Below are 26,560 nucleotides of genomic sequence, written 5' to 3'. Positions count from 1 at the left end.
TTCTTCGAAAGGTTTTATTTACAAATCTGTGACATTTATGGAACCTGTAGAGACAGATTTTTTTTTTTTTCTGGAGTGTTAGCTACAGAGAAATCTACATAAGCTGACTACAAAAAATAAGGCTTTTATCTCCTCAGCTGCACCATTTCTAAATGAATGCCTGGAATACCTGACATCTCCATGAACCTCTCCTTAACATTCATCTTTCTTTTGTCATTAACACCTGGTGACATTGCAGCATCCCTCTACACGGGGCAAAAAGAGATGCCTGGAATATCTGTGCCACTATTAGGTGCAAGCAGATGGGTTTAAGCACCATGCCCTAAAACAGCATGTGAGTGGACAGACTACACTGGGCCTCTGAATTCCTCAGATGTTTGTGATGCCCTAGCCTGCTTCTAAATGTTTGCATTTGTAACCAAATTCCATTTACAAAGAGACTTGCTTTAGTAGGAAAAATATCTGTCTGACTTGTCAAGCTGGGAGACCAATTCAGATTTATCTGCAGGAGAGGAACAGGTATAAGAGGCTGCAATAGTGAGTGCCCACTTCAGAGCTGGGACAACACAGACTGTTGTGTGAAGAACTGGAGGAATGTTCTCCAAAAAACAAGCAACAATTTAAATATCAGGAGGTTCCTCTTTCTTTCATGTACTGTGGAAGCTCCTGTATAATATCACATATGCCTGCAGGAGAGTGTAGCCCTGATCAGATGTTTATCCTTTATGCTGACAGCAATACAGCTCTGACCACCTTGAGGACTACCTGACCATTACACTGACCTAACCTTACAGTGACATGCTGATTAGATCTCTCAAAAAAAAAAGGCTCTGGTAAGCAATGAAAACTGGGAAGCAGTTCTGCATTAGTGTGCCATTCACTTGAAACATCCTAACTCACCAAAATTTTCTCCTCCCCAGATGTCCATTTGAGTATCGTATTTTCCCAGGTGGTTAAACCAGGACTTGTCAATCACAAAGATGCCTCCTGCTATGACAGGGGTTCTGGAAGAGAAAACAGAAATCCAGAAAAAATAATCACACATATATGTAGTACCACAAACCTAATTTTAAAGGGCAGACAATTTGTCCAGGCCTCATTTAAAAGAGAAAAATAGTAGAGGTGGAACATGAGCCTGCAGCAGGTTTCTGAGATGATCCTCACTAGATCATCCTCATGCCATTGTTAGATGGTCTTCCAAGCACTACAAGAGTAATGCTGTGTCTTTTGTATTTATACAAATATGCACAGTGTGAAGGAATGAGAGGCACTGTTTGATGACTGTGTTCACCAATTAGACATGGTGTGACAGGCTGCTGTATGTACTGCTCTGCTGTTAACAAGCTCGTTGCCTCTGGAGTACAAAACAGAGGCTCACAAACTACACAGAGAAATTAAATGATACTTCTATATTACAAACAGGGAGCTGTCTGCCTATACAGACAAGCACCATATCTCTTCATATCAGAATTTGCTACGTTCTACATGTCTCAGAGCCATGTACCCTGCAGTGAGGATGGCAACAAGTGTTCCAGCCAACAGAATCTCTTCTGTCTGTGGACATGCAGATTTAGTAGGTAGGAGTAATTCTATGCCCACATTACTAGATAAGATTCAGTTTTCTGATCTGCTTTACACATGGGGAATGACTGTATATCTGCTTCATTCTTTAAGTTTTCATCTGAAAGATGGAGGTAATTAAAAAACCTCAAAGTGATTTCTGAGGCATCCAGAGTATTAAGTTAGGGAGAAAAAAGAACAAACATATAGAAGAAGAGGTGGCTTGTAGAGGTGGTGTGCATGATAGTAAATAATCACTATTCTTACAATATTGAGAGAGCAGTACTCTCACACTTAGGATATAGACCTCAATGTATTCAGAAAACAACATGAAGAGTTTGTCATCATCAAGTGAACACTGTGGCATTTTGTGCTCAGCAAGGCAGTCCCTGTACTCTCCTTGCCACACTGGTGAAGGCTTAGCAAAGGTATTTGGAGAAGTGTACCCTGTCCCTCAGGGTGTACCTTATAGACTGAGTTGGGTCTGTTCTGGACATCTTCTGCTCTATAGGAATCTGTTCCCACTTAAAGTGAAGGCTCCAGTCAAACCCTGAAAAGGAAAAAGACATGCCAAATTGGTTTTCTTGGAAAGCTGAAGAGAACACAACTTATTTATCATGCACTATCCCTCAGGTCTAACTTACATAAGCCATCAATTATACCCACCTCCCCTCAAATCTGCTGATGCTGCCAGGTAGGCAAAATTATCCAGGCTGATAACATCAATGATTGGACTCACCACTCGAGTATAATCCTAAGGGAGAGAGAGAAAGGGGGGAAAAAAATGAGTGAGGGTTTCTTGAATGTCCAGCAAAGCTGCCAGAGATCAGGAAACATGAAGTTGCACATGTAAATCTTTATCTGGTTTCTCCAATATGGTTCTGGTAGCTGTGCAAGGGATCTATGGCCACAAAATCCAAACCTGGAGATGGTGGGTACTAGCCAGCTGCACTCCATGGATGTGGGGAATGGAGTTGGACTCTAGCACCTAGGAATGCTGCTAAGAAACAGCTCTTTATTTCCTGCCCAAGTCACAGGGCATCAATCACTGTCCCAAAGGTTTTGTGCTTGCTTTTGATATCTATTGACAGCACACCTTCTGCTCAGCCATCCTTGAATTAACTCATTATCATCAGCCTAGAAATTATCAACCCCCTAGTAAAGCATTTTCCTAAGAAGTGAATCAAGACCCCACATTTAAGATTCATAGTGCAAACTTTATAATACACATGACACAATTGTATACATTATAATATCAAGATACTGTGAGTACTTTATTGCCATTAAGGCATATAGACATTTACAGTTTTATTTTGCAATCCCTTTAGTAAGTAGAAGTTGAACAATTTTTCAACATCACAAGACAGGGCATTAAAGACAGCGTTGTGACAGCTGACATTTAAGATGAAACTGAGCTGGCAATGCCAGAAACAGCACCTTGTTATTAGACAGCTGCTAGCATCCATGCCTTTCCTATCAAACCTTCATTCTGTGCCTTACAATAGTTCCTCATGAGGTACCACACTTGGCTAGGATGGGACATCCTTGGTAAGAGGATTCATGTTATTTCCCCTCTGAGCTGTAATGGTTGCCCAGCCAGAGTGTGTCTGCCCTGCTTGAGACTCCAGCACCCACCTGGCAGCCTGGTGTGCCAGCCACTACTTCAACCAATCTGTGCCAGGACTGGCTAGGGCAAAACTGAAATCTGAAATAGGATGCACATCAGAAATGTAGGAAGTAGGTCAGAAATAGGTTGACTTGAAATCTGCTCACTAAAAAATTTGTATACTAGAATTAGCACACAGGCTTTTGCAATTCAGATCCCTCCCTAAAGAAATGAGTGAGGTTCTTTCTGCTTAAGAACCCCTGTGGTGGTGCTGCAGCTTGACTTAAAGACCAATAAGTAAAGTAAACATTTATGGGCTTTACTGAACAAGAATAAAAAGCAGAAGCTTTTAATTCATCAATTTTGAAGTTTCACCTTCTTCTGCTCCTTCATATAAAGCTAATCAGACACGCTTACAAAAGCACCATTAAAGCCTCCACCCCTTCTCCTGAGACTCGTTACTTCCTGGGATCCTCCTTTCAGAGGGGAACAATCACAGCCACTCACAAGCAGGGCTTCTCTCATCACCTCTCCCCTGCCCTTTCTTACAGCAGAGCTGTATGATCTCTCCCTCCAGCTCTACAGTGCAGTCAGGGTGACAGCTGCTAATACTTCTCCCTGATTTTCATTCTTCCAGCCTCACATCAATCCTTTGCCAAGTGAACCATCTAAGGGACATCCCTGCACTTACAGGCAGCTTCTCTGTGATAGGAAGCTGCCTGCAAGCAGGTGATATATGGTGGCAGCTCAGTGGGAACGTTAATGGAAGGAAAATTTTGGCAGTGACAAGGCAGAGGGGAGGGTCCAGCATCAAAGGAGATGGAAACCATGGAAAAAATGCACAACATATGTTGCCCAATGGGCTGTCCTACATACAGGTGAAGAGGATGAGGAAGCACAATGCCTGCAGGAGACAAGAGGTACAAGCTGGTGGTTCCAGCATTCAGCACTGCATCCCATCACTCTGCACCTCCTGCTTTATCCCACTGGCAGAACAGAATCCCATCAGGGATCTCTTGCCCATCTAGCTCAGGCTGTAGCTCGTTCTGTAACATCCTGCCTGAGGAGTACCTTGGCAGGCCTTGTTCTCACCAGTTCTGGATGCATGGGAGGGCAAAGGATCCCACAGCATAGGACAGACCAGCTCCATTCATCCCACAGAGGGACATGGTGCTCACCTCTTTCACTCTCTGAAGCATTGGCTGCAGCCACTCGCTGTTGACTTCACAGTGACTGTCCAAGAAGGTGAGGATGTCAGCAGCTGCCACTTCAGCTCCTCGCACGCGAGAGCGAATCAGCCCTGCGAGGGGAGAAGGACAGCAAAGGAGCAGGAAGGTAAGGAAAGGAAACGTTTGAGCATCCTTCAGAAAAAATACTTTGTGTGGCCATTACAGGGGAAGAGCAGGTGATTCTCCTATATCACATCTCTATCAGGAGCAGAGAGCAGCTTCAGAGCAGGGCATACCCTGGGGACAGTCAGATAAGCCCTCCCAGTACACAATGAACGACCTCTCCTGTCGCTTCTGTCCATGACACAGAACTTCCACCTGGCTGCTGCCTGCTCACTTGCTCTCTCATTGAGCACCCTGCTGCCTCCATCACCAATTCCCCATGGCCAAATTCTGCTCTCTGCTTTTTGCTTTCCTTACTGCTTATCTGCTTTATTCCCACTTGTCCTTTATTCTACCCTGCAGAGATATCAGCCTGGCTCTCAGATTACTTCTTACTTTCTTACAAACCATTCCACTACGAGGAATGCTCTTTGTGAACTAAACAGTCATTTTTGTCCCTCCTTCTAGATCTTGGCTTCAAACCTGCTGTGCACTGACAGCTTTAGAAATAAGCCAGCACATGTGAGTCAAACTAAAGAGCAGCTGGGAAAGTCAGAGTCATTTATGCACGTAGCAGATATACAAGAAAAAAATTTCCTTAGTTGTATCTGTTTAGGATAGATACATGATTGTTTTTCCTTCTCCCATGTCTCATAGCTTGTGTTTAAAAGGACAAGACTTATATCTGGACCTTTATTCATAAATATCTTAAAATCTGGTCTTTGTTCCACCCAAGGCCTCTGGACACCACTTCTCATTATTTATGTATTACATGAGACCCCTGAAGCCTGAGAGTTGATAAGTTGTGTTCTCCCTTCACAAAGCTTCCAAATGCTCATAGTGAAAAAACAAACTCTAAGAAACAACACGTAAGCAGCTGGGAGGCAACCAGGGGCATGTGGAAAAATAGGCAAAATTTTTGTACTAAGGAAGCTTTCCACACTCACCTTCTCGATGGGTGTTTCGTAGACACTTGACCTTTGGGATCTTTGTAAGGAGCTGGCAGTCTTCAGCTTGGGAAAGACAAAAAAGACATTTGGTACACATACATGAATTATTTGGCTTCAACAGAGAGCCGCAATTAAATGTCCTCCTGCTTCTCCATGGGAGGAGAAATTCTGCTTTCACTTAACATCACATTAATCAGCCTGATGGCCTCAATCCTGTTGTCTGTAAAGTACACAGAAGAGCACTGCCTGCTTGCTGTCCTCCTCAGGCAGCTGAGCCTGTGTTTTCCAATTCTCTGAGCAGCCAGGCCTCCATCTCCTCTGCTCAGCATTTCACAAAAAACAATGGGGCATGTGCTGGCAGTGTGGCACTGGGAACTAATGAAATGGAGGGAACACAGGGAAGTGGGACTGCAAATCACCAAAGAGCCAAGGAAAAGAGAGTTCTGTAACATAAAGTCATCTTATCTGTGCTCTTTGCCTTCAGTGGCTCATCTGGGCATTTTCTGCCATTTGCTCTCAGGGCAGCTTCCACTTGATTTTATTTAATAAAGGTCACTGGGATGTGACCTGCTTCCTTGGAGACACCATTACATTGACACATGGATGCCTGACCAAGGGCTTTGCTGGCAGCTTGCCAGAAACTCCTGGCATCCCTCATTTACATTACCTAGGGAAGATGGGGGAGAGGAACAGTTACCTGCTCCAGCCAGATACCAATGAGCACTGAGTCCTTCTGTTCTCTGTCATCCTCTCTATTCCTGCTCTAGCAGATATCATAGGAACAGTAACTTCTAACTTGCTCCTCTTTTTGCTCCATCCCGATTTCCACATTTATTCCATAATCATTTTCATGTCTCATGCTCCCTCTTTCCTGCTGCCATCCTCCCACAGACTGAGCACTCTGGGGAGAATGCCAATGCCCTTAGCCAAAGTGCACCTCTTAGCATGTTCCTGTACAAGCATTTCCATTCTCAAGTATACATGCAATCTGAAATGCTGCTCTTACATCAGCACTTTGGCAGATGCTGCATCATCTTCAAGGGAAGTGGCAGGTGCTCTGACCTGTAGAGCATCAAGATTTTGCTGGAATGCTGCTATAAGGGAAGGCAATGCTTTTATCTTTGCCAAGTCACAGCTTCAGGTATGAGAATCCTTATTCATTGATTTGCTCTGCAGGAGTGGAGCACATCACTCTGCCTGTAGCTACTTGCCAGAGAGGACAGACTCTCAGTGTATTTGGAGAAACTGAGGCAGGTATTAAAGGAAAGTGTCAGACCTCAAACATGTGCTGAAGTGCCTCCATGAAGGTGTCTCAGGGAAGTGGCTACATCCACAAATATCCAGCTGCCAGTGAAAAAATAAGAGCTGTGACAGGATGGAGCCTTTTAAAAACCTTTCTATTTACTGAAGAACCTAAATGGGAGTGTCTGGCTGAACCCTGTGCAGAACAGGTACCAGAAATCCATCACTGTTGATCTGGAATACTCTGCCCATTAAGAACTGAATTTTTAGGTGCAGAATGTGGGACACTTAGGATTGTTTGTTGGAAGTACTCAGAAACACTGAAGTTAAACAGCTCAGCACAGCTTAGTACTTATTCAAAACACAGTGTAAGGCCCTCAAAAACTTAAATCCCTTATCTCAGTATCCATCTTTAAAAATTTTTTTTAGGCCAAAGCTACATAAGCATTTAGCTTCAAAATCAAAACAGCATTGCTTCCTTACCTCAGCAGGCCAAGGTGGGCATTCACAGCTATCTGTAAAGTGCTCTGGAGGAGTAATTATCAATCATTATAAATGGCACATAACTAGATTGTCCTTGAATCTAGAACACATCATGAGAGAAGCCAGAAGTCTTCTATCTCCACCACCTCACAAATGCTACACAACAGCCAGGAGCAAGAGCAGCTGTACAGGCAGAAAGACTCCAGAGCCTCCAGTCTGCAGGTCTGGTGGAACTGATGCACTAGACACTCCATCCCTGTGTCAAGCTGCAGAAGAAAGTACGGTGCTCTCCAAAGCAGTAACTCTGCCACAGCTTCCCACAGGGACACCTGGGATCCCAGGCACATGGAGACAGACAGCCAGTCTTGCCTAGGCCTGCTTGCAGGACCCCAGGCAGCTATTTTCTGTACGCTCCATTGCATCCTCTTCTTGCCCCTTGGTCTGTAGGTACCTGGTCTGATCATGTACACAATTGCTACATATATATCTAGCTAAACAGCTCACCAAATGGTGCATAATGAAACTTGACAGAGATCTCTGGCAAGCTAGCAAAAACTCCCACACTGACAGAAAAGGAAGACCCAATGGATAGAAAAAGAGGGGAAGAAGCTGTGGCCTCTGTCATGCATGGACATTAAACACAGATTTCTTTTCTTTTTCTCCTGCCTACAGACAAGAGGGAATCTGTGCGGAAGGGGGACTCAACAGAGCAAACAAAAAATGGGAAAACAGAAAGGAAGAAATAAGTGTAAAGGAAATAGGTCCAAACTTACGATCTGAGCTGAAGTCATCTACCAAAATGATCTCCTGGATGAGACTGGGAGGGGTGCGGTTCAGAACACTGCAGGGACCCAGGAAAGAAAAAGTCACTTTGTGAGCTGCCATAACAATGACAATGTTAGGACTGATAGAAATCTGCTGTGCTATGCATTACAGCAGGAATACCAAACTCCAGTAAACTGGAAGTGGTGACCTTGCTCTTGTAACGGTGTTCATTGGCAGGCCCAAACTACAAGTAAGAACATCCCAGAGAGCTATGGCATCTCAGCCAAACCTTACAAGAACCCACAGATAGGAACTGACTGTGGGACTTGCCTGGGGCAGCTAGCAAAGGATGCTGCAGCAGGCTCTGCCCCTAAACAGAAGTGAAATGGAGAGAACCACCTGCCCCGAGGCAGCCCAATAGTCATTCCCATCTGCCAGCCTCTGGGTGAAAGTTATCACTGCTGGAGAGCATGAAGAGCTGCCACTTTCCCCAGCAAGGAGCTCTATCTCAATGCAAAAGGTGTGACTTGCTTGGGCTTTCTCACTGATTCCCTTCTTTGGATGGAAGTACTGTCAATATTCTGGACTAGGGTTTTTTCTCCTGTCTTTTGGTTGTTACCTGTCTATCTTTCAAACCAGCAGCACACTTGCTGAAAGCAGCCCCTTTCCTCAGGTTGGTTGCACCATACTATGTAATAACCTCAGGTCTGCAATGAATTTGCATCTGCAGGACACACACGAGGAAAACAGAGAAAAGCTTTTGCCCTCCTCACATGTCAAAGCATTGTGGTACTCTAGAGTCTGAGCAGTTCAGTTCTGACTTCTTTATCAGTCTCTTTCATTTAAAATGCTTGAACCCTTTTTCCATGGCTTTACTGCCATCACATAGCATATTCCCCCTTCAAGCCTCCTCCAACGCCTCTGTGCACAGGCAGGTCCTCATTAACATGAACAAGATTGCTCAGTGATGCTTAGGCAGTCCAATGAAGAGGGCAGTTATGTAAATGTTAATACTGAGAACAGAGGCAAACACTGTCCTCCTAGTTCTAGCAACCTGTCTCATTTCAGTGGCACTTGTTCTTTTGAGCAATACCAGAAAAAAAATTCTGGCTTTTTTTATCTTTTGGATTTTGTTGTTGCTGCTGTTGTGATTGTTTTATATAGGAAATGGACAAGAAGAATAGTCCCATACTCCAGATATGAAGGTGTAGAGAAATAAACTGGTATCTTGTTAAGTAACACCACTGATGGCTTTGCATACAGAGCCAAAGTTCCCTCAGTTTGGAAGTTTTCTGCTTTCTCATACAGCAAAATTCTGACTGTTCTGCTGCTCAGTATCACATCCCACACTATTTCAGATTCACATTGCTTTATACGCCTCTGATAGTATTTGTATTTGAGCTTACATGTCCCTAGATGACTGAGCTTGCATTTTCCAATACTGAATCTCATTTGTTTCTCTTGGTTTATGTCTCCCTGGATCCTCTAGTATGGTGGGGTGGGAAGTGGGGGGATGTTCCTGTGGCATTCTAAGTGCAGCTTCTCCCAGCACAACCATCATCTGCATATTTTACAGACAAGGTTGCCCTGCACAGAAATTCTTGTCTGTGCAAACGCAATGCAAAACAACCTAGACAGACTGCAGTATAATGGCTGCAAAATGGTATTCTATACCTTCTTCCACTAGCTTGACTATTGGCAATGCTCACATTTTCTCCATAAGTTTCAGGTCTTTCGACTCAATGTAACTGGGAAAAAAAGCCCCATTTTGTTCTCTGTTCTTTACCTGTCCACTAATTCCCCAGTAGAGAGAACAGATCCCTTAAGGAGTTTATAGCTCATTGTACAGTGCCCTGTTCTTCTCTCAGCTCTGCAATAACTTGCTGTAGATCCTTAGGAAAGGTACTTAATCTTCTTTGCACTTTGTTGTCCCTGTCTTTTTAACAAGGAGCACAGTAATCCTAATATTTCCCCTCAGTGAGGTGCAGAGACTGCCATGACAAACATTTTTAGGCACAAAAATATATTATTAGAATTCTAAGATCCAAATGGCAATTGCCTTTTACAGCAGAAACATGGAATGTTCCCCCTTCATCTCATGGATTCCCTATCTCCTCTGCCTTTTCCCACACCTTCCTTCTTCTTCCAGTATCAGAGTCATTTATCTCTTGCATGAATGTGACATCAGCAGTACCAATGAGTTTCTCTCTGTCCATCCCCCCAGAGTTCACAGATAATCTTGTTTATTCTGGCTGTTAGCAGAAAAGTATGTTTTTATCCCCTTTGCTCTAAAATAATATCTTTTTTTTTTTGCCATTATTTAAATTGTCATTGTAATGAGATGCTACATCAAATGCTCTAGCATTACAACAGCATTCTCTGAATTTTTACAGGCCATCTGCATAGGTGCTGAACCACTGATGGCTGTTCAAATCCATTCACTTAGAGCCTGATAATTCACCTTTACATTTGCATCAAAACCAAAAGGTCCCTGCAATAATGACTTTCTGAAATCAGAAAGAGAGGGACCAAACAACAAAGCACTTGACTTTTTCTTCTGCAAGAATAGTCACAGCAGTAGAAGTGATGGTATGGCTTAATGATTAATCATGCATAGACATCAATCATGTAAAATGCCTTTTGAGTGACAATTGTTTCTGAAGGAGAACAAGATGCCAACCAAGTGACTGATGTGAGAGTGACAGCTATGTCCTAGCAAGGAAAAGAGATCAAAGCAGGCAAGCAGCTCTTGACTGACATACATCTCCTGCAGGACTGAGGATGCCAGCAACAAGCCATTTGAACTGGCATCTTCACAGGTTTTGTCTGACAGCCCATTTCCCATTCCCCCCTCATTTCCCTTCTTTAGACTCTTGCTGGATATTTTTAACTAGTTGTCTCCCTCTACACTGAAAACATATGGCTGGAGCTCACACTAGAAGGCACGTATGCAGCCCATGCTGCCTCTGAAGACCAGGAGGGACAAGCAACAGGGTGCTTGAGGGAATACATTATTACTCCTCACAGTCACTCCTTTATTTCCCCCTCTCCCTCACACTTGTAATGTATGCAAACATTTCTCCCATTCTCAGGGAGCAACAACAGCACATCATTCCTGTTGCTTCCACCCAGCAGCAGAGACCCCAGAGAGGGGAGGGAGAAGTAAGCAACTGCTGAGCTGCCAGGGGCGTTTTAAGTCCATTTGTTCACATTTGCATGTGAGGTTGGCAAGAAGGGTGTGCAGATCAGGATCTGGCCCCTAGAGCTGCCAGGTTTAGATCACCCTGAAACAAGCCTGTGATGTGGGAGTATCATCCCTGGGTCATTTCCCAAGATCTTTTGGTACCAGCCTTGCCACTTCATTGAGTTACTTTGGAGTAAGCTGGTATCTGGCTCACTGGAGTGCATTTGGGCTCCCTCTGGGTTTAAGATCAGTTCAATCCTAGTACCCTTTTCATGTACTTCATTCTAGAATTTCCCAAAGTCTTGTGGCTGGTTTTTGAGTACCCAAATTCAGACACTCAAAACCTATACCTGCAAAGACCTCACGTATGATAATTTCAACTGGTAATACATTTTTCTACTCACCTCAAAAGATCAGGCCTCTAAAAATGTTTTCAGACATAGAAAACTTTGCTTTTACTGCTGCTCATTTCCATCAGTTTTCCTCCTTGACACCCATTTCTCTTATGGCATCCCCACAGTGTAATCATGATAACTGAACTTGTGAAAAGGCCCATAATAACATATTTAACTTTCACCAGATGCATCTCAAATGGTTCATTATAATTATCCAAATAATCATGCTCTACCTGGTTTAAGAAAGCTCTTGCAGATATAGAAATAATGACAAGCTGCAAGCCTGAGTAGTCAGCAGGTAAGCAGACAGTGCAATTATATGCTTCCTGTTGCTTAATGTCACTGTGGTCCTCAGCAGACTCCCAGCCAGGTCATAAACCCAACAGAACAGAACAGTCTTGTCCCTTTGATACTTGACTTATCCCGAAGTGCCAGGGATGCAAAGTAATTACACAGTACTGGTGCACTGACTGTGTATGTGACTTGAGCAACAATTACACTCACAGCAGTAATTCAGCCTGGCACATTCAGATGAGTTTTGCTGAAAGATGGGACTCTCAGGTTACAGAAGAGGCCCTGAAGAGCTCTGTCAAATCCCTCTATAACATCAGTGTCAACCTGATGTTGCAAGTCAGAGTTATGCCTTTGCCTCTTCTAGCAGTGCAGCCATGATGTGAACCTGTACCTCTGTATGTGGCTGTCAAACCTTCAGTGCTCAGAGATGAGGCTGCTAGCCAATGCTTGGTTGTGTGGCACTGCAAATACTGTAGAGCCCAAGAAGAACTCAGCTTTCAGGAGCTCTCATGAGACAGGGATAAATTATTGACACTTCTGATGTGGAAGGAGTAAATCTATCACACACACTGGCTGTAAACAGTCTGGTAATGAAGACCCCAGCTGTAGCCAGAGGTCTGGGAGGAAATTCCATCCACTAACACCATACACAGCAGAGTGCAGCCAGTTCCTCATAACAATACTCCTCCAGTGGCAGCAGCACTGCAGGGACCAATCTGAAAAGATGGGTCACCCACTTTTCAAGGTCTTTGTTGGGGGCTCTGGTTGCAGGCGATTACATCTAAGAGACTGATAGTATCACATCTTAAGTGCTGTGTCCAGTTCTGGGCATTCCAGGACAAGAAAAAGGAGGACATACTGCCATGGTTTCTCAGCACCTATTTACTGTCTGACCTATGACTGAAAAGGCAGAAATCTTCCCAAACTGCCCTAGCAGCACCATGATTCCAAACAAGTTGGCCCATTTTCTGGACAGTGACTCTACAGAACTCATTGTATGGTTCAAATGAAAAGAAAATGATAGAAATAAAAAGACAAAATGTGTCAACGTAATATATACAGGTCTCTGGAAACACAATAGCACCAAACTTGGTGGCAGAAACTCAGCCTTCTAGACATAAGGTCAACTGTTTTGGCCTGTTCTTTATTCACATAGCACATTTCTTTACATCCACAGAACCTGTCAAGGGAAGAAGTGGCAATGATAAATAATGCATTCCTGTTAGTGATACCACCAGCTCAAACTGCTACACAGACAATTCACTCTTCTTTCAGCCTCAACAGGCTGTTCCTGGGCCTGCTTGCAGACTTCAGAGACATGTTGAGAAATTACTTAAGAAGTTATAGAAGTCAGAGGGCATTTTTTTCTGTGAAAACTAAAAGAGGAAGAGCCTTGTTCTGTGGGGGAGATAGAAGAGGGCAGTGAGGGAACAGCTAGAACAACTTTGTGGTACAGATGACTGCAAGCCTCCATCTATTTGGGATTGCTGACAGACCTATTTACTTAGCTAGATTTGTCCACTGCTCAGCTCAGATACGAGGAGACACTGGTACAAGATAGCAAGTGTCCTGCAGGCTCAGCAGGAGCTGTGTGCAAAGCCCCAGGGAGCACTTGCTAGGCCATCAGGTTCAGCAACTATTTACCAGCAAGGGACTCTGTGCAAGGACTCAGACTCCCTGAGACTTTGTACTTGAGAGACTTGTAAGCTCTGCTCCTGCCCACAGAGCCATCCTCAGCACCTGTAACACATGCCCTAGCTGGCTGCTCATTACTGTTTATGGAACATAGTCCCTCCCAAGCCTCCACCCCTCTGCTGCACCTAGCAACACACAGTGCTCTCTTTGGTGCCCCCTCACTCTTCCAAGCCAAGCTCACACAGACTGTTCCCACCTGCACATGCAGGCCCAGCTACCCTTTCTTGCTGCTCATGATTCCCCTGAGTGGAGCCATACAGTGGCCAACTGCAGATTTGCAGATATGCCCATAATGCCAATCCAAGCCTCTGGCCTGCCCTAGTGGACCAGCCTGAGAGCAGAACGCTATCACTCGGGGGGACTGCAGCCACCCTGCTTGTGTGGCCACTACAAAATGCCCAATTTTCCACTGGAGCACTCCCAGACTCTCCCATCCAGGCCCAGCACCCTGGCTGAACTCACCTCTTCACCGTGCGGAGCAGGGTGGATCGCGCCTCGTTGTGGAAAGTGATGATGACACTGGTGGCTGGCAAGTCAGTGTCATAGCGTACAGAAGTGCACCTGCAGCACAGGAGAGCAGAAGTGTGAGCCAAATATTACCCAGCAGTAGCCACTGCAGCAATGTACCTGGAATTTCTAAAAAGAGAGTAATATGCTAAAATCAGGATCAGCAAGGTTGAGCTGCAGCAAGGGAGGCCTCAGTAGCTCCTGCACCAAGGTTGGCAGAGCTTAAAAAGAACTGTGCCTATTGAAAAACAACTTTGGGGGGCTATGATACCTGAACTCACAAAGCTGCATGCTAAGGAGGCCATGTAGGTTTTATAGTGAACTAAGTTTCAGTCAATGGATTCTAGTCCCTGGATTTACCTGTGATTCACATAACATCTTGTTTATTCATGCACAGGACATGGACAAGCTAAGGATGCATGGAGTAGGTACACCCAGATGTTGCTGTATAAAGCACTTCAAATTCTTTGAACACAAAACTTCACAGAAAGGAAAACACAAGCTAGTTCTGTGATCTGTGTTGGGGAGTTGCTGAGGCTCAACACTAATGCACCTGCTGGCAATGAAGAGCAATTCTTTCTATCTTCTCATCTGACAGTGTAATGTTAGGTACATACATACATTCTCACTCAGAACCAAGGATTAACTTGCACCAGGCCCCTTCTCCCTGTGGAGAACAAAGTTTCTGTGAGGGGAACAACTCACAGATGTGAATCTTGAATCCGGTTCTGGCGGATACTAAGCACGGCTGATTTGCGCTGACCTGCTCCTCCAAAGTATCTGCCTTCTTAACTTCCCAACAGTGCCCAACTGCAGTCAGTCTGCTCTAATCTCCTGTCTGATGAAGAAACCACACCTACTTTCAACAGCTCAAGGCTTTGCATAGACTGAATCTCCATCCTGAGAGAGAATATAATTCGCTTCTTAGACCCCATTACTTGTACTTCCACATTTACTTACTATTCTTTAATTAGTATTGCTAAACTGCTACTGCCTTTATCATTTTCAATTCTACTGGTTTATGACTTTTTCATTGCAGTGTTTTATTAAGGAGACAGTAACTTCACACAGCAATTTTCAAACATATAGAGAAACCTGATAAAGTGGACAACGTGAGAACAGACCTGAGACCAACCATATCTATTATTGTTTCAAAATAACTCCGTGATGTAATGCATACAAAATGTATTAAGGAATCAGGAAGTGGAAAAGCAGAAGAGCTGATATATGTGTTATTTGGGAAAGTTTTCCCAATATTTCAGCATTACTATGGCATCACAGAGAACAAGGACAAAGTCTATGTTTGAAAGTTGACCCTCTCTTTGTTTTGGATCAAAGAAACAGCTACATGCTAAGTCAGAAGGAACTTGTAGGATATGAAGTCAAGTATGTCTGTGCTCTGGCTTGGGTGCCTGAAGAAAAATTGATATCTTAGTGACCTACAGACTCTCCCCATTCCTTAAACAAAGAGCCAGGTCCACAATCTAACTTGTACCAGCTGAAGTAAGTCCTCATCCTGAGCGGCCATCCCAGCAACTATTCCAATACTGTTATAACATAAGATACCGAAACACAGATTGCTCATTCCCAAATCGCTCCCTTTCTCCCTAAAGGAGAGAAACATGGAAATAGGTTTCTTTGTTCAGACTATTTACTACTTTGGACTCTCCGTTATGCAAGGGAATCCTTGAAAAGCTGGGTCTGAAATGGCTGTACATTTGCAGGGAATCACATATATTTTGCTCTTTTGACTGAAGTGCACAGATGAGGCTCTTCACAAAAAGCATGCTCTGCATGCTATCACAGATCAAAATAAACAATAATTCACCTTTGAAGTGAGCTGGTTTTAGGCCAGAACATGACAGCAGATTAGCAGAAAACAGCACTTCTGCATGGCAGGGAGACTTGTCAGCAACACAGAACATGGAACCATTGCCTCTGAGTCACTAGGAAGCCAGTCCCAAATACCGTGCTGGAGAACAGCAGCACAACACTTGGATCCCACAACAATTGTCCTGACTGCTTGCCTTCAAAAAACACTCTGAGGGCTGTCAGTGCTGGCAGGCTCACAAAGCTCCATGTCTCCTGGCATCCCTTTCACAATTTCAATCAAGTTAGATGCCTGGTTTCCTGCTCCCAGCAGCTGTGAAATGTTGCTTTGCAACCTCACTATACCTAAAACCATAAATAGTTCTAGGTAGAGTCTAGAACTGAAGCAGACTATTGTACACTATCTTATTACTATTAAACCTACAGTTTTCAAGAACCTTTTTGTACTAAAGCATTACCTACTTGTACTCCAGAAACTACAAAATTGTTATCCAAGCACTATCAGCAATTTAAGGATGATTTTTTTCAGCAGAATAAATACACCCCCAGTGAAACAAGGAGAAAACAAGTGCTTTGCAAGACATGAAACACTGTATTTGCTTGTTAGTTTCATCCCTACCCCAGCAGCCCTCATCCAGTGATGTTCAGGCTGGAAAGAAACACCAAACCAGCTTCAGACAGCAAGGACACAGCAGGTGAGGAACACCAGACTAAAAGCAAGGCTACAACAAAGGTGTATTTTGCAGCCAGAACAGACAGATGCTGAGGGAAGCTGTGAGTGTGGGAGCAGTTGGGTAAAAAACAACTGTCCAAAGAGAAATCTGAGCTGCAGTAGAGAGGCTGTGCTAAAACAAGATGATGTTTGAACCTGGAAAAAGAGATGTTAGAAAAGTCTCAAGCTGGGACCAAATTAGTCAAGGTTCTCTGAGCATTTGAGACCTTTCCAGACGAACCATGAAATTCAGTGAAACAGTGGACTATAGCTGGCAAAGAAAAACCCCAAACATTGCAAAGTGGGGAGCAGTGGCCTCCCTGCACCAAGCAGCAGCCAGGGCTGGGAGCAGGGGCTGGGGGGTACCTGTAGTGCCTGGTGTCCCGGATGGGTCGGTCGCTGCTGAGTTTGTCACTCTCCAGCTGGTTAAAGGCATGCTGGCGGTAGGGGTCTTCTCCAGCCTGCAGCACCTTGGAGGACAAGTAAGCCTTCTCATCAAAACCCCGCCGGCTGCTCCTCTCTCCTTGGGGAGCCCTCGTCATCTAGAGCAGAGACAAGCATCATAGCATCAGGGAGAGTGGCTGGCCCACTTTTAGAGAGAGGTAATAAGTTCAGACATTGCCACACAACTGGATGTTGCTCAGGCATGGAGGAAGGCAGGATAGGGAAGAGCCTGGAAGGGAAAGCAGGAGTCCTCACAGACAGGGTGTTAAAATTGCCATCTCTGAGGAATCCTTCGCTATCCTTACTGACTGAGCTTGGGATGAAAGCTGCTGTTCCTGATAGCTCAGGCAGAGCCAAATTCCCTTTAGCACCTGTTACACAGAATGTGTGAGACTGCAGGCATTTGGAAATCCTTCCAGGCAATGAATGTCTGAGAGCAGTCTCCAGCCAAGGTGGCTGAGACACCATATTTTGAGGAAAAGCAGTTTCAGCCTTTCAACAATCACTGCTACATGCAAACAGAGAGGCAGCTGATTTACTAGGTGCCCTGCTGTGCCTTGCTCAGACTTGCCCAGTCTCACAGATGTCCCTGATACAGTTGAAAGCTGCACATGACTGTCCCCAGTACCCCACAAGAGTTAAAAGGCCAGGACCACCCCTCTCCTCTCCTAATTGTCCTCTAACTTTACTAGGCCACAGAGTCAGTACAAGATCAGCATCTGAAAACCATTCATTAGGGTCATCAGGAGAAGGGACAGGCACAGCTCTGGCCCTCTCTTAGGTACATGATTCTGCTTGGAAACAACCTGCAATTCTAAAAATATTTGCCCATAAAGCAATCAAGACTGTTCATACAATAAAAGTAGTTTAACAAATTGTCTGTGGTAGCTGCTTGATAGACCAAATAATGAATAATGAAAAAATACTCCCAGCCTTGCAAGGGAGTGCTAGAGCTCCCTAAAACTGCTGCAAGAGGCAGACACCAGCACCTACATATTTCATTCTAAGCACTAGATAATCCCCAGATCGTGAGATCCTTCAATGTAAAATAGCTTGGATACTCTCTAATATTAGGCTTGATTACATTTCTCCCTCTGCTAAAGGTCTCCTTTTAGGAGTTATAGAGGGCAAGAGATAAGAGAATGGTCCCCAGTATCACACAGCATATTGGCTGAACCGTCCTAGTGGGTTGGGAAAGAATTCAAGAGATACAACACCACAGCAAATTCCTTTAGCAGGAAGGAATTAAGCTTAGAAGAGCATTCATCTCTGCAGCTTTCTCTGACAAGGGCTACCCTTCAGTGCAGACAGCCCTAGGAGAACCAGACAGTGAAGATAAGATGATGGCAAATGAAATTCAGCATAGAGAAGTGCAAGACAATGAACATTAGAAAAAATAAATTGAACCACTGATGTACATTGATGGATTTCAAATGAACCGTGACCACTCAGGCTACAGATCTGAGCATCCCCGTGGACAGCTCAAATGAAACCCTGCACTCCGTCTGCTGAGATGGGAAATGCAGCAAATTGAGTGCATTGCAAATGGGACAGAGAAAACTGAAACCATTGTGAGCAGTTATATGAAATCAGTGACAGCTCAGCAGCCATAGCCAGAGCACTAGATTTGTCAAGCCTGTATCTGGAGGGAAGCTACTGGAGGATGAAGAGAAATTAGAGGTTGGGACTACTCAATTTGGAGAGAAGATTAATTAAGTCAGGAAAAAAAAAAAAGAAGGTGGCCCATAAAATTATGCCTTATACAGCCAAAGTTAGTCTGATGCTAAGAGTTCCCTTTCTCACCATACAAGAATGAGGCAAACATCTTTTCATAGGAGGAAGAAAAAAAAAAAAGGCAGCTGTAATTTTCAACACTGAGAAATCCCTTCAGCCACTGCACAACCAAGCTAATGTTTATGGATCTGCCCTTATGTAGGACACACATAGGCAAACTCCAGTGGGTGAGTCTGCCCCTGCTCTGCTCCTCCAGGCAGAGTGCTCTGCTCTGCCACCCCTTTTCCAGGGATGCTGCTGCCATCTCCTCTGCCCCTTGCAGCCACCACCACATCACCCTGGCCATGGTGCTGGGTTACAGGAACATCTTGGCTACTTTTATGGCTGGCTGCACAGCCTGCTGCCTAGAACCTCCCTTGAATTTGTATTTTCATTATGAAGAGAAAATAATTACTTTCATACCTCTAAAAACTGAAATGTTTTCTTTCCTTAAATCATACAAGGAGTTTTGTCAAAGTCAGCTTCCATTTCTCTTTTTCCTTTTGCCCTAGAAAACAATACTGATTTGAAGCAAAGGCCCAGCTTATCACACACGTTTAAATATTTTGCAGTCACTTGCTTGCCCTTTGATATCTATCCAAATCCTGTAAAAAGCAACAGCTGGTTTTGGTTTATGTTGCCAGGATCATATTAGAAAATGCTAGAAATGACAATCTATTTTCAGGAGACATTTTTCCCAGGACAGTGTGAAGGCTGGGGGTCCCTGTAGTGGGGAGCTGGGTCTGGCAGCCGAGGACAATCCTACTCCCTAGAAGAATCAGGCACCTCTCTAGGGAAGGACAGGATGAGGGCCCACCTTTGGCAGGGCAAGGCTATTGGGAGTTGGAGACCAGCCCTGCTGCAGCATCACTGGGGCAGGGGCTGTAAGACCCTGGGGTCCTGGCCATGGTCCATGCCCAGAGAGTGGGCAGGGACAGGAACGCCCTTTATTGCCCTAAAAGCCATGACATATTTCAACTTGAACTATCAGGGTTAATTCTTCTAGATAGCATTGTTCTCACATTACTTCCACATCAAAAAGTGGTAAAAGATCACTGGGAAATGATTGTCAGTTAAGAGATAAGTTGCACTTGCAGTTTTATCTCAGACAGTATCTCTTTGTGCTGTCTTCAAATGGGGAAAAGGGAGATTTCAGAGGATGATAGCTTGGAGGGCCTGGCTTCAGCTTCCAGAAAGGCAGCTAATCAATAGATAATCAACAAGTAACCCAACATCCATCTATGAGCATCAAGAAGATAACAAGGTAATAAATAGGAGCTAACTGAGATTTGTCAAGACCGAGTCATGTCAGACCAAACTAATTTTCTTCTGTGATGGAGTAATCAGGTTCAAGGGTATGGAGAAGCAGGAGACAGATACATCAGGACTTTGATAATGTTTTTGGTAGGGGCTGTTAAGATGCTGTGATTAGCAAGCTAGAAAAATAATAGTCTAGGTGAAACTACTGCAGAATGGGTGAAACTGGTTGGAAAGCTACTGGCAGAGCATAATTATTAGCTGTTCACTGTCAGAGCAGAGGAGTAAGAGAAGGTCTTAGGGGTCTGTTTTGGATCCAGCACTATTCAGCATTTTCATAAATACCTTGGATATTCAGACACAGTATGTTTTTCAAATCCATAGGAAGTCCAGAAAAAATGTCAGACTCATTGGATAACAGGATTAGAATTCAAAATTATCTCAACATATGGAAAATACATTTGAAAACAATAAAAGCAATTCAATAAGGGTACTGCAGACCTTTACAGTTCACCCAGTCCATGCTGACACAAAACATGGCAGAGACAGCACAGTAGCAACTCCCCAGAAAAGCCCTAGACATTACAGCTCATTACAAACCACACAACAGCAAAGTCAGATTAAAAAAGCAGAGCAAATACAATCCCGAGTGGAGCCTAGACAGCTATGAACTAGCCTGACAAAGCAAATATAAACCTTATCTTTAAGGACTGACTTGCTTTAACAGATTATATTCCTAGAACATAGATGTTGCACTACAGGACTTTTATTGCTGTGAAGTCAAATGATACTTGACAGGAACAGTACAGGTTCTCTATGAAACCCTGCCAAACCCTGTGAGAAGGGCAGACTAATCTCTACTCCCCTGTTTCCTGTCTCTTCACCTTAACACCTCTCACTTCAGGAAGAAGTCAATATAAGCAGATATTAGCTTTAGTATATTAGAGGCACATTATGAACAGCTGAGTGCAGAGTCAAGAGTTTTATCCTACCAACAGGACAGTTCATACCCCTAGGTCCTTTATGTAGTTACAAACCGTGTATCCCCATGTTTGGGGCTGGAACTACAAGTGAGAGTAAGGGGAGCAGAAGACCCCAGTTCCTTATAACTGATGCTCTCTGATAGATCAAAGGAAAAAAAAAAAAAAAAAAAGCAGCTATATGAAGGCAGAAATAAGGATGAATAGGCACTGGAAATGTGAGTGTCTAGACTAGGGATTAGCAAACAGTTTGCACAAATTAAGTTTTGTCCCAAACACTGCTGAGACCTCTAAAAATTTTTACATATCAAAATTTCAGGAAATACTGTAAACCTTATAATCTTATTTCACCATTTATTTTCATATATGATTTTTCCTTTCAGTGACAGAATAAACTCAGATGCTCTTCTGCTGTTGAAAGCATGTTCTGATTTGTGTTTTGATATGGTTCAAGAGACCAGAAACTATTTAAATAGCAAAATTAACTTTGTAAGCGAGGGATTAAGGTAAAGGAATTAATGCCATGCACATCTATAAAAACCTGAGAGCTTCATTTCTCGACTAACACAGGGATATTCTTCTAGGTTTGATTCCTTGTGAAATAGCAAGACTATAATAGAGAGAGTGCCATTCATCTTTGGGATCTCTCTGCCATCAGACACAGGCATACCAGCTGCCACATGATGCTAACAGCCACTAAAACCAGAGCTAGGGAATTCAGGGTCCCAAGGTGCATTTTTTTTAACAGCAGGCTTGGCCAAATTAAAAAAAAATAACCATACTCCAGGGGTCATGAGGATCCACTACTTAATTAGAGTAAGGTATGTAAAACTCTCAAAGGTAAGTGCAATTAATCATTTAACAGTTACTATGAAATTAGCCCAGCAGCAATTTTACATGACAGGATATATACTTTGCAGCTCTTGAACTTCTTACAAGCATTCAGTGCCAGTACAACAAATGGAGCAGGGGGTGCCATGCTTCTCTTTTGTTTTAAGCTCATTTTTACAATTGCCTCAGCTCTGTCAAACCCCAGAAATGAAAAGCATCAATTCCAAGCCATCCTTACTAAGTGTATTTCCATGGAAGACCTAACTGACCAGGAAGGTCTAATTGACCAATATGGACACAGAGCAAGCCAGGGAGTAACAACTTCACCAAACCTCCTTCCCTCTTGAGGCTCCCCTTCAATTTACCCTGCTGCTGCAACCTCACACACTGTCACTGCCATGTCCCCCAACCCTGCCAGCACCTCCCTCCCAGCCAGCTCTGCACATCCTACTCCCCCCAGCAGATTTCTGTCCTCTGAACTGGTTTAATGCCAATTTCAACACACCATACTGAGATACAATCGTGCTGGCTGTGCAAATCCTCAACGCTAAGAACAAAGGTAAGAGCTAGTTCACCTCTGCAAACCCCACTGGTGCTGCTGAGGCCTGCATGGTGTGACATTTCTCTGCAGGCTCACTCCACATGCTCCACACACTGTCCCAAAGTCCAAGAGAGGACAAGCCAGCACAGCACAACCACCAGCAGTGAGATGCTGGGAAGCACAGCAGTGCTTGGGGATGCTACAGAGACAGGTGCTGCTCAGCTCTGTAACCCATACAGTGGCACAGATCACAGGGCAGGACTGAGACCTGCGGCAACTCCCAAAAAATTCCAAATACTCTCTCTGGGCTGAACCTGGAAGATCACGAGAGCTCAATGCCTCTCACCAAAAGCATTTGCTTTAGAGGGTGTGTTGCATTTCCAGTCTGCACTAGGAATTCCCAGTGAGCACGAGGCTTTTGTTATGTCTCATGAAATAGTCTGTACTGTTCTCCAAAAAACTATTCCCATTCAGAGACAAAAGCCTGTGCCTGACAGCACAGGGCCTATTTTATTCATGCTTTGTTAAACAGTGTAAAGCATTTTAAATGTGGTTTGGGAACCATGCACTTATGGAACTTCTACTATGAAATTTTAATAAAAATTACCACAGTTAAATAGAACCATCACTGTTCTTTGAGAAGTGCAAGTGCTGACAGCAGAGCCCAGACACCAATTTGAATGTTTCATTTCTGGCTTGCATAAACTGGAGGAACACAATGGAAAGAGTAAAGCAACTTGATCGACTCCCATGGCACCTAACTGGTCACCAAAAGAATTTCTACTGCCATTAACACTGGGCAGTCTTGAGGTCTGCTGTCAGTTCCAAACTGGAGACCAGCAGCAGATGCCCAGCAGGGGCTATTTCCGATGCCCTCTAAGAAGAGCCCATGGTCACCAGCTCACAGGGCTTCTCCAGGCCCTGTGACAGATCTGTAGTTGCCATGGGATGGCAAAAGTGAGAAACAGAGGTTGTCTGCTGGGGTTTGCTTTCCAGTACTGATGCCTGCCCTAAGTGCCTCTCCACCTCTCTATTCTTTTCCAGACAATTCCCTGTCAGCTCTGCAAGACTTGCATCTCAACTCTCTTCTGCTTTTGCCCTGAGAAGCCCTTTCTCTCTATGCCTGCCTCATGACTAGAAAGTCATGCCATTCCACCAAATATTTTCTATTTCGTTCTTCTTTTCTTCTCTCACAGTTTTGCCAGACACTGAGTTGTTGACAAGGAAAAGTGTCTTCAAGAATCTGACCCACAAAGGTGGAAATTCTGTACAAGATAAGAAAGGAAAAATAACTAAATATCTGTGTTTTGTTTCCACAGCAATGCTCTCCCCACAACCAGCATTTTTGGATGCAACTTTCAGACCCTCCTCCAAGAAATACAGAAGATGGCACAATGTATTCCATGTTATTGCCTACAGTATGGATTAGGTGAACATCACAGGCTACTATGATGTCTGCCACAAGCAGACATGGGTTGTTGGCGTGAAGAATTTAGAAACAGGATGTGGCTGACTGACAGGTCACAAGAGTGTGTTGATTGATAAAAATAAAATTTAAAATGTTTATCCTATAATGTAACAGTAAAAAGCCACCTCGGTGGCACCTTTCCTCCCAGACCACCTTAAAAACAAAAGGAACCCGTTCCCTTCAAAGACGCCGGGCACCGCGCCCCTCCACCCCAGGTCGGAGACGGGGCGAGGGAGCCGCCCGCCTCAACGAGGCTCAGCACAAAGAGTTCCAGCCGCGGAGCCACCGGCTCTGCCACCGACGGAGAGAAAAGAAAGAGCCGGCCGCCCCGTCCCCCCCCCCGGTTCGCCGCGGAAAAGCCCCTCCCCAGCCCCGTCCGCGGCCAGGAGCCGGCGGGGGAAAACCCAAAGTCTGCGAAGCCTCCCGCCCCGGCCGTCCAGCCGCCATGCAGCCCGCCCGCAGTCAGCCGCCGCCAGTTCGGCGTGGAGAAACCCCGGCTGCGCCCCCCCGGTTCGGCGCGGAAAAGAGCCCCGGCCGCCCCGTCTGCCCGCAGCCGCCATGCGGTCAGCCGCCGCGGCCAGATGGCGCGTCCCCGAGCCGGCCGGACCGCTGCCCCGTTTCAAGAGAAAAAAAACCCCACACCCGCCACGTTCCACCTCCCACCGCACAAGCCCCGGCCCAAACCCCCACAACGTTGCCGCCGCTGTGAAGCAGCATGAGACCCCGAGACGCCATTGCTGCGGCAGGACCACCACGCGGCCGCAAAAGCTCCAACCGCCCGCCCCGGCTGATCCCGCATGCAAATTAAAGACTCCAAGAGGGTCTCGGGATGAAGTTTAACATCAAAAAAACCCTTATCAAATAAAAAACAAGTAAAATTAAAACGGATAAGAACTAATACTCAGCCGTGTGGACCCTGGGGAATCAGAAGAGCTAATTTCTCCGGTTTTGCTTACTAGCCGTAAGTTAAAAAGACCAAACCAGAGATGAGACCACAGGAGAAAACAAAGAACTGTCAGGACTCTGGGTTTGCTCCCAGCGAGGGTTAGTCCTCCAGCTCTGTTGAATTGCCTGCAGCAGAGCTGATAAAGCCCTCCTCCTCCACGGCGACCACGAGCAGCCAAAAACCTCTCGGGCAAATATTGAAAGAGCTGATCAATAAAGGCATTTATGGAGATTAATATTTTCTCCGCCCATTTTTATTCATAACATTGATGGATAAAGTTTGGTCACTAACCTTCAAGTACACTTGCCACAGCGTCCTCAAAGACCAGTTTGACTGCTGGTCTTTTGGGCAGGTTAAGGGAAGAAAGCAACACAAGAGAGTAAAATGGTGTGCAGGAAGTTTACAGGGGGAGCAGCAAAAAACCCCACTTGAGTAATTAAATTACTGCCTCTATCATGAGCAGTTGTTCTCTGATACCCTCATCCAACATCTCAGCACACAGAAGGGTGGTGTCTGTCCTACCACATTCCCAATTCCTTGCTTTCATGTGTAAGTATTCAGTCTTGCTTCTGAGGCAGCCATGTGGCCTCTGCCTAATGATCCTACTGATCCTACTTAGCCATCTCTTTAGTGTCTCTGTGGAGAAGCATCCTTCCCATAATATTTCATCCAGATCCTGCATGTCCTTGTCTACAGGAGGGGAGAGATGCTTCCAGGAAGCATGGCTGGATCACTTTGCCCAGCTCTCAAGGACATGCAATGCAGCATGAGTTGACAACTGGAGGATGGCCAAAAGTAACACAGTGCACAAATGCCAGCACTACAGCACACATCAGTGTCACTCATGCTGCAAACAGCAGCCCCAAAGTACCCAAAGTGGGGTACTTGCTGTTGTGCTGGTTACAGGAGCTCAGCACTCACTCTCTGCAAAGAAATTACTTCCACATGCAGTAATTGGCTTCCACACCACCTAACTTCTTTCCATGCTCACCTAGATTAACAATCAATGCAAAAATCATGGCAACTTAGATTTCCCTCTGAATACAGTCCTGATGTATATTCATTGTAGAATGATTACCTGAGAAGCTAGAATTTATATCATGTGGCAGGTGCACAATAGTACTGTTTATGCTGCTCTGCTGCTGGCCAAGGCAGATATAGTATATACAGATCTAACATAAAGCATTAGGAGATGACTTCTATCAAGTATGTCCATCTTTGACCCAGCTGTTCAATCATGAAGAGACTTTCAGCAGTTAACAAGAGTTAGACCCTAAACGGTGTTCTGGCCCAGTTGCCCAGAGGCAGGAAGACATTGCCCATAACTGCAGAGAGGGGACAGGATGCCCTAAGGTATCCTTCTGGTCTTTTGTTTTCAGGAGTGTTGAATAAAGCAAAGCAATGGAAGCAAAAAGGGCTTCAAAGACAGATGCCTGAGGGCAGTCTCTTCCAAACAGCTTGGAGGAAATGAGGCTGCTCAGAACCATAGAAATTCAGACCCCAGGTGAGGTAATGCAGTTGCCAAGGTGCTTTCCTTCCCTCAGTTTGAAGTCTAATGCACACAGATGTCTATTATGAAAATGTTCAATATAATTTTTTTAAAATATATATATACATGATATTAACATACATTGATTTTGTATAAACAACCACATGTCCAGACTTGCATACATCTGGCTTCTATGTTTGTTCAGTCTTTACCTCATACCCTGGAATAATGCCATTTGTTCCCTATTCAGCAAACTTTGTTGTGACGTGAACATTGC

At 44.6% G+C, this 26,560-nt stretch overlaps 1 protein-coding gene across 4 annotated transcripts in view; it reads right to left on the bottom strand.

The window, feature by feature from the left end:
* The window catches only part of GALNT16 (polypeptide N-acetylgalactosaminyltransferase 16), a 75,734-nt gene that overhangs the window by 21,494 nt on the left and 27,680 nt on the right, over nt 1-26,560 (bottom strand). For all 4 annotated transcript variants that reach the window (XM_083863168.1, XM_083863166.1, XM_083863167.1 and 1 more), the window contains exons 2-9: nt 16,921-17,096; nt 13,968-14,066; nt 7,946-8,013; nt 5,445-5,510; nt 4,345-4,466; nt 2,227-2,314; nt 2,026-2,110; nt 901-1,004 (exon numbers count right to left, since the gene is read on the bottom strand). In XM_083863168.1, coding sequence (XP_083719294.1) covers nt 901-1,004; nt 2,026-2,110; nt 2,227-2,314; nt 4,345-4,466; nt 5,445-5,510; nt 7,946-8,013; nt 13,968-14,066; nt 16,921-17,096 — 808 coding nt within the window. The remainder of the gene's footprint in view (nt 1-900; nt 1,005-2,025; nt 2,111-2,226; nt 2,315-4,344; nt 4,467-5,444; nt 5,511-7,945; nt 8,014-13,967; nt 14,067-16,920; nt 17,097-26,560) is intronic.

The sequence above is a fragment of the Zosterops lateralis genome, assembly GCF_965231275.1.
Source record: "Zosterops lateralis genome assembly, chromosome: 6".
Classification (NCBI taxonomy): domain Eukaryota; kingdom Metazoa; phylum Chordata; class Aves; order Passeriformes; family Zosteropidae; genus Zosterops; species Zosterops lateralis.
The sequence above is the reverse complement of the archived record's forward strand: the minus strand, read 5'-3'. Positions and strand labels throughout refer to the sequence as shown.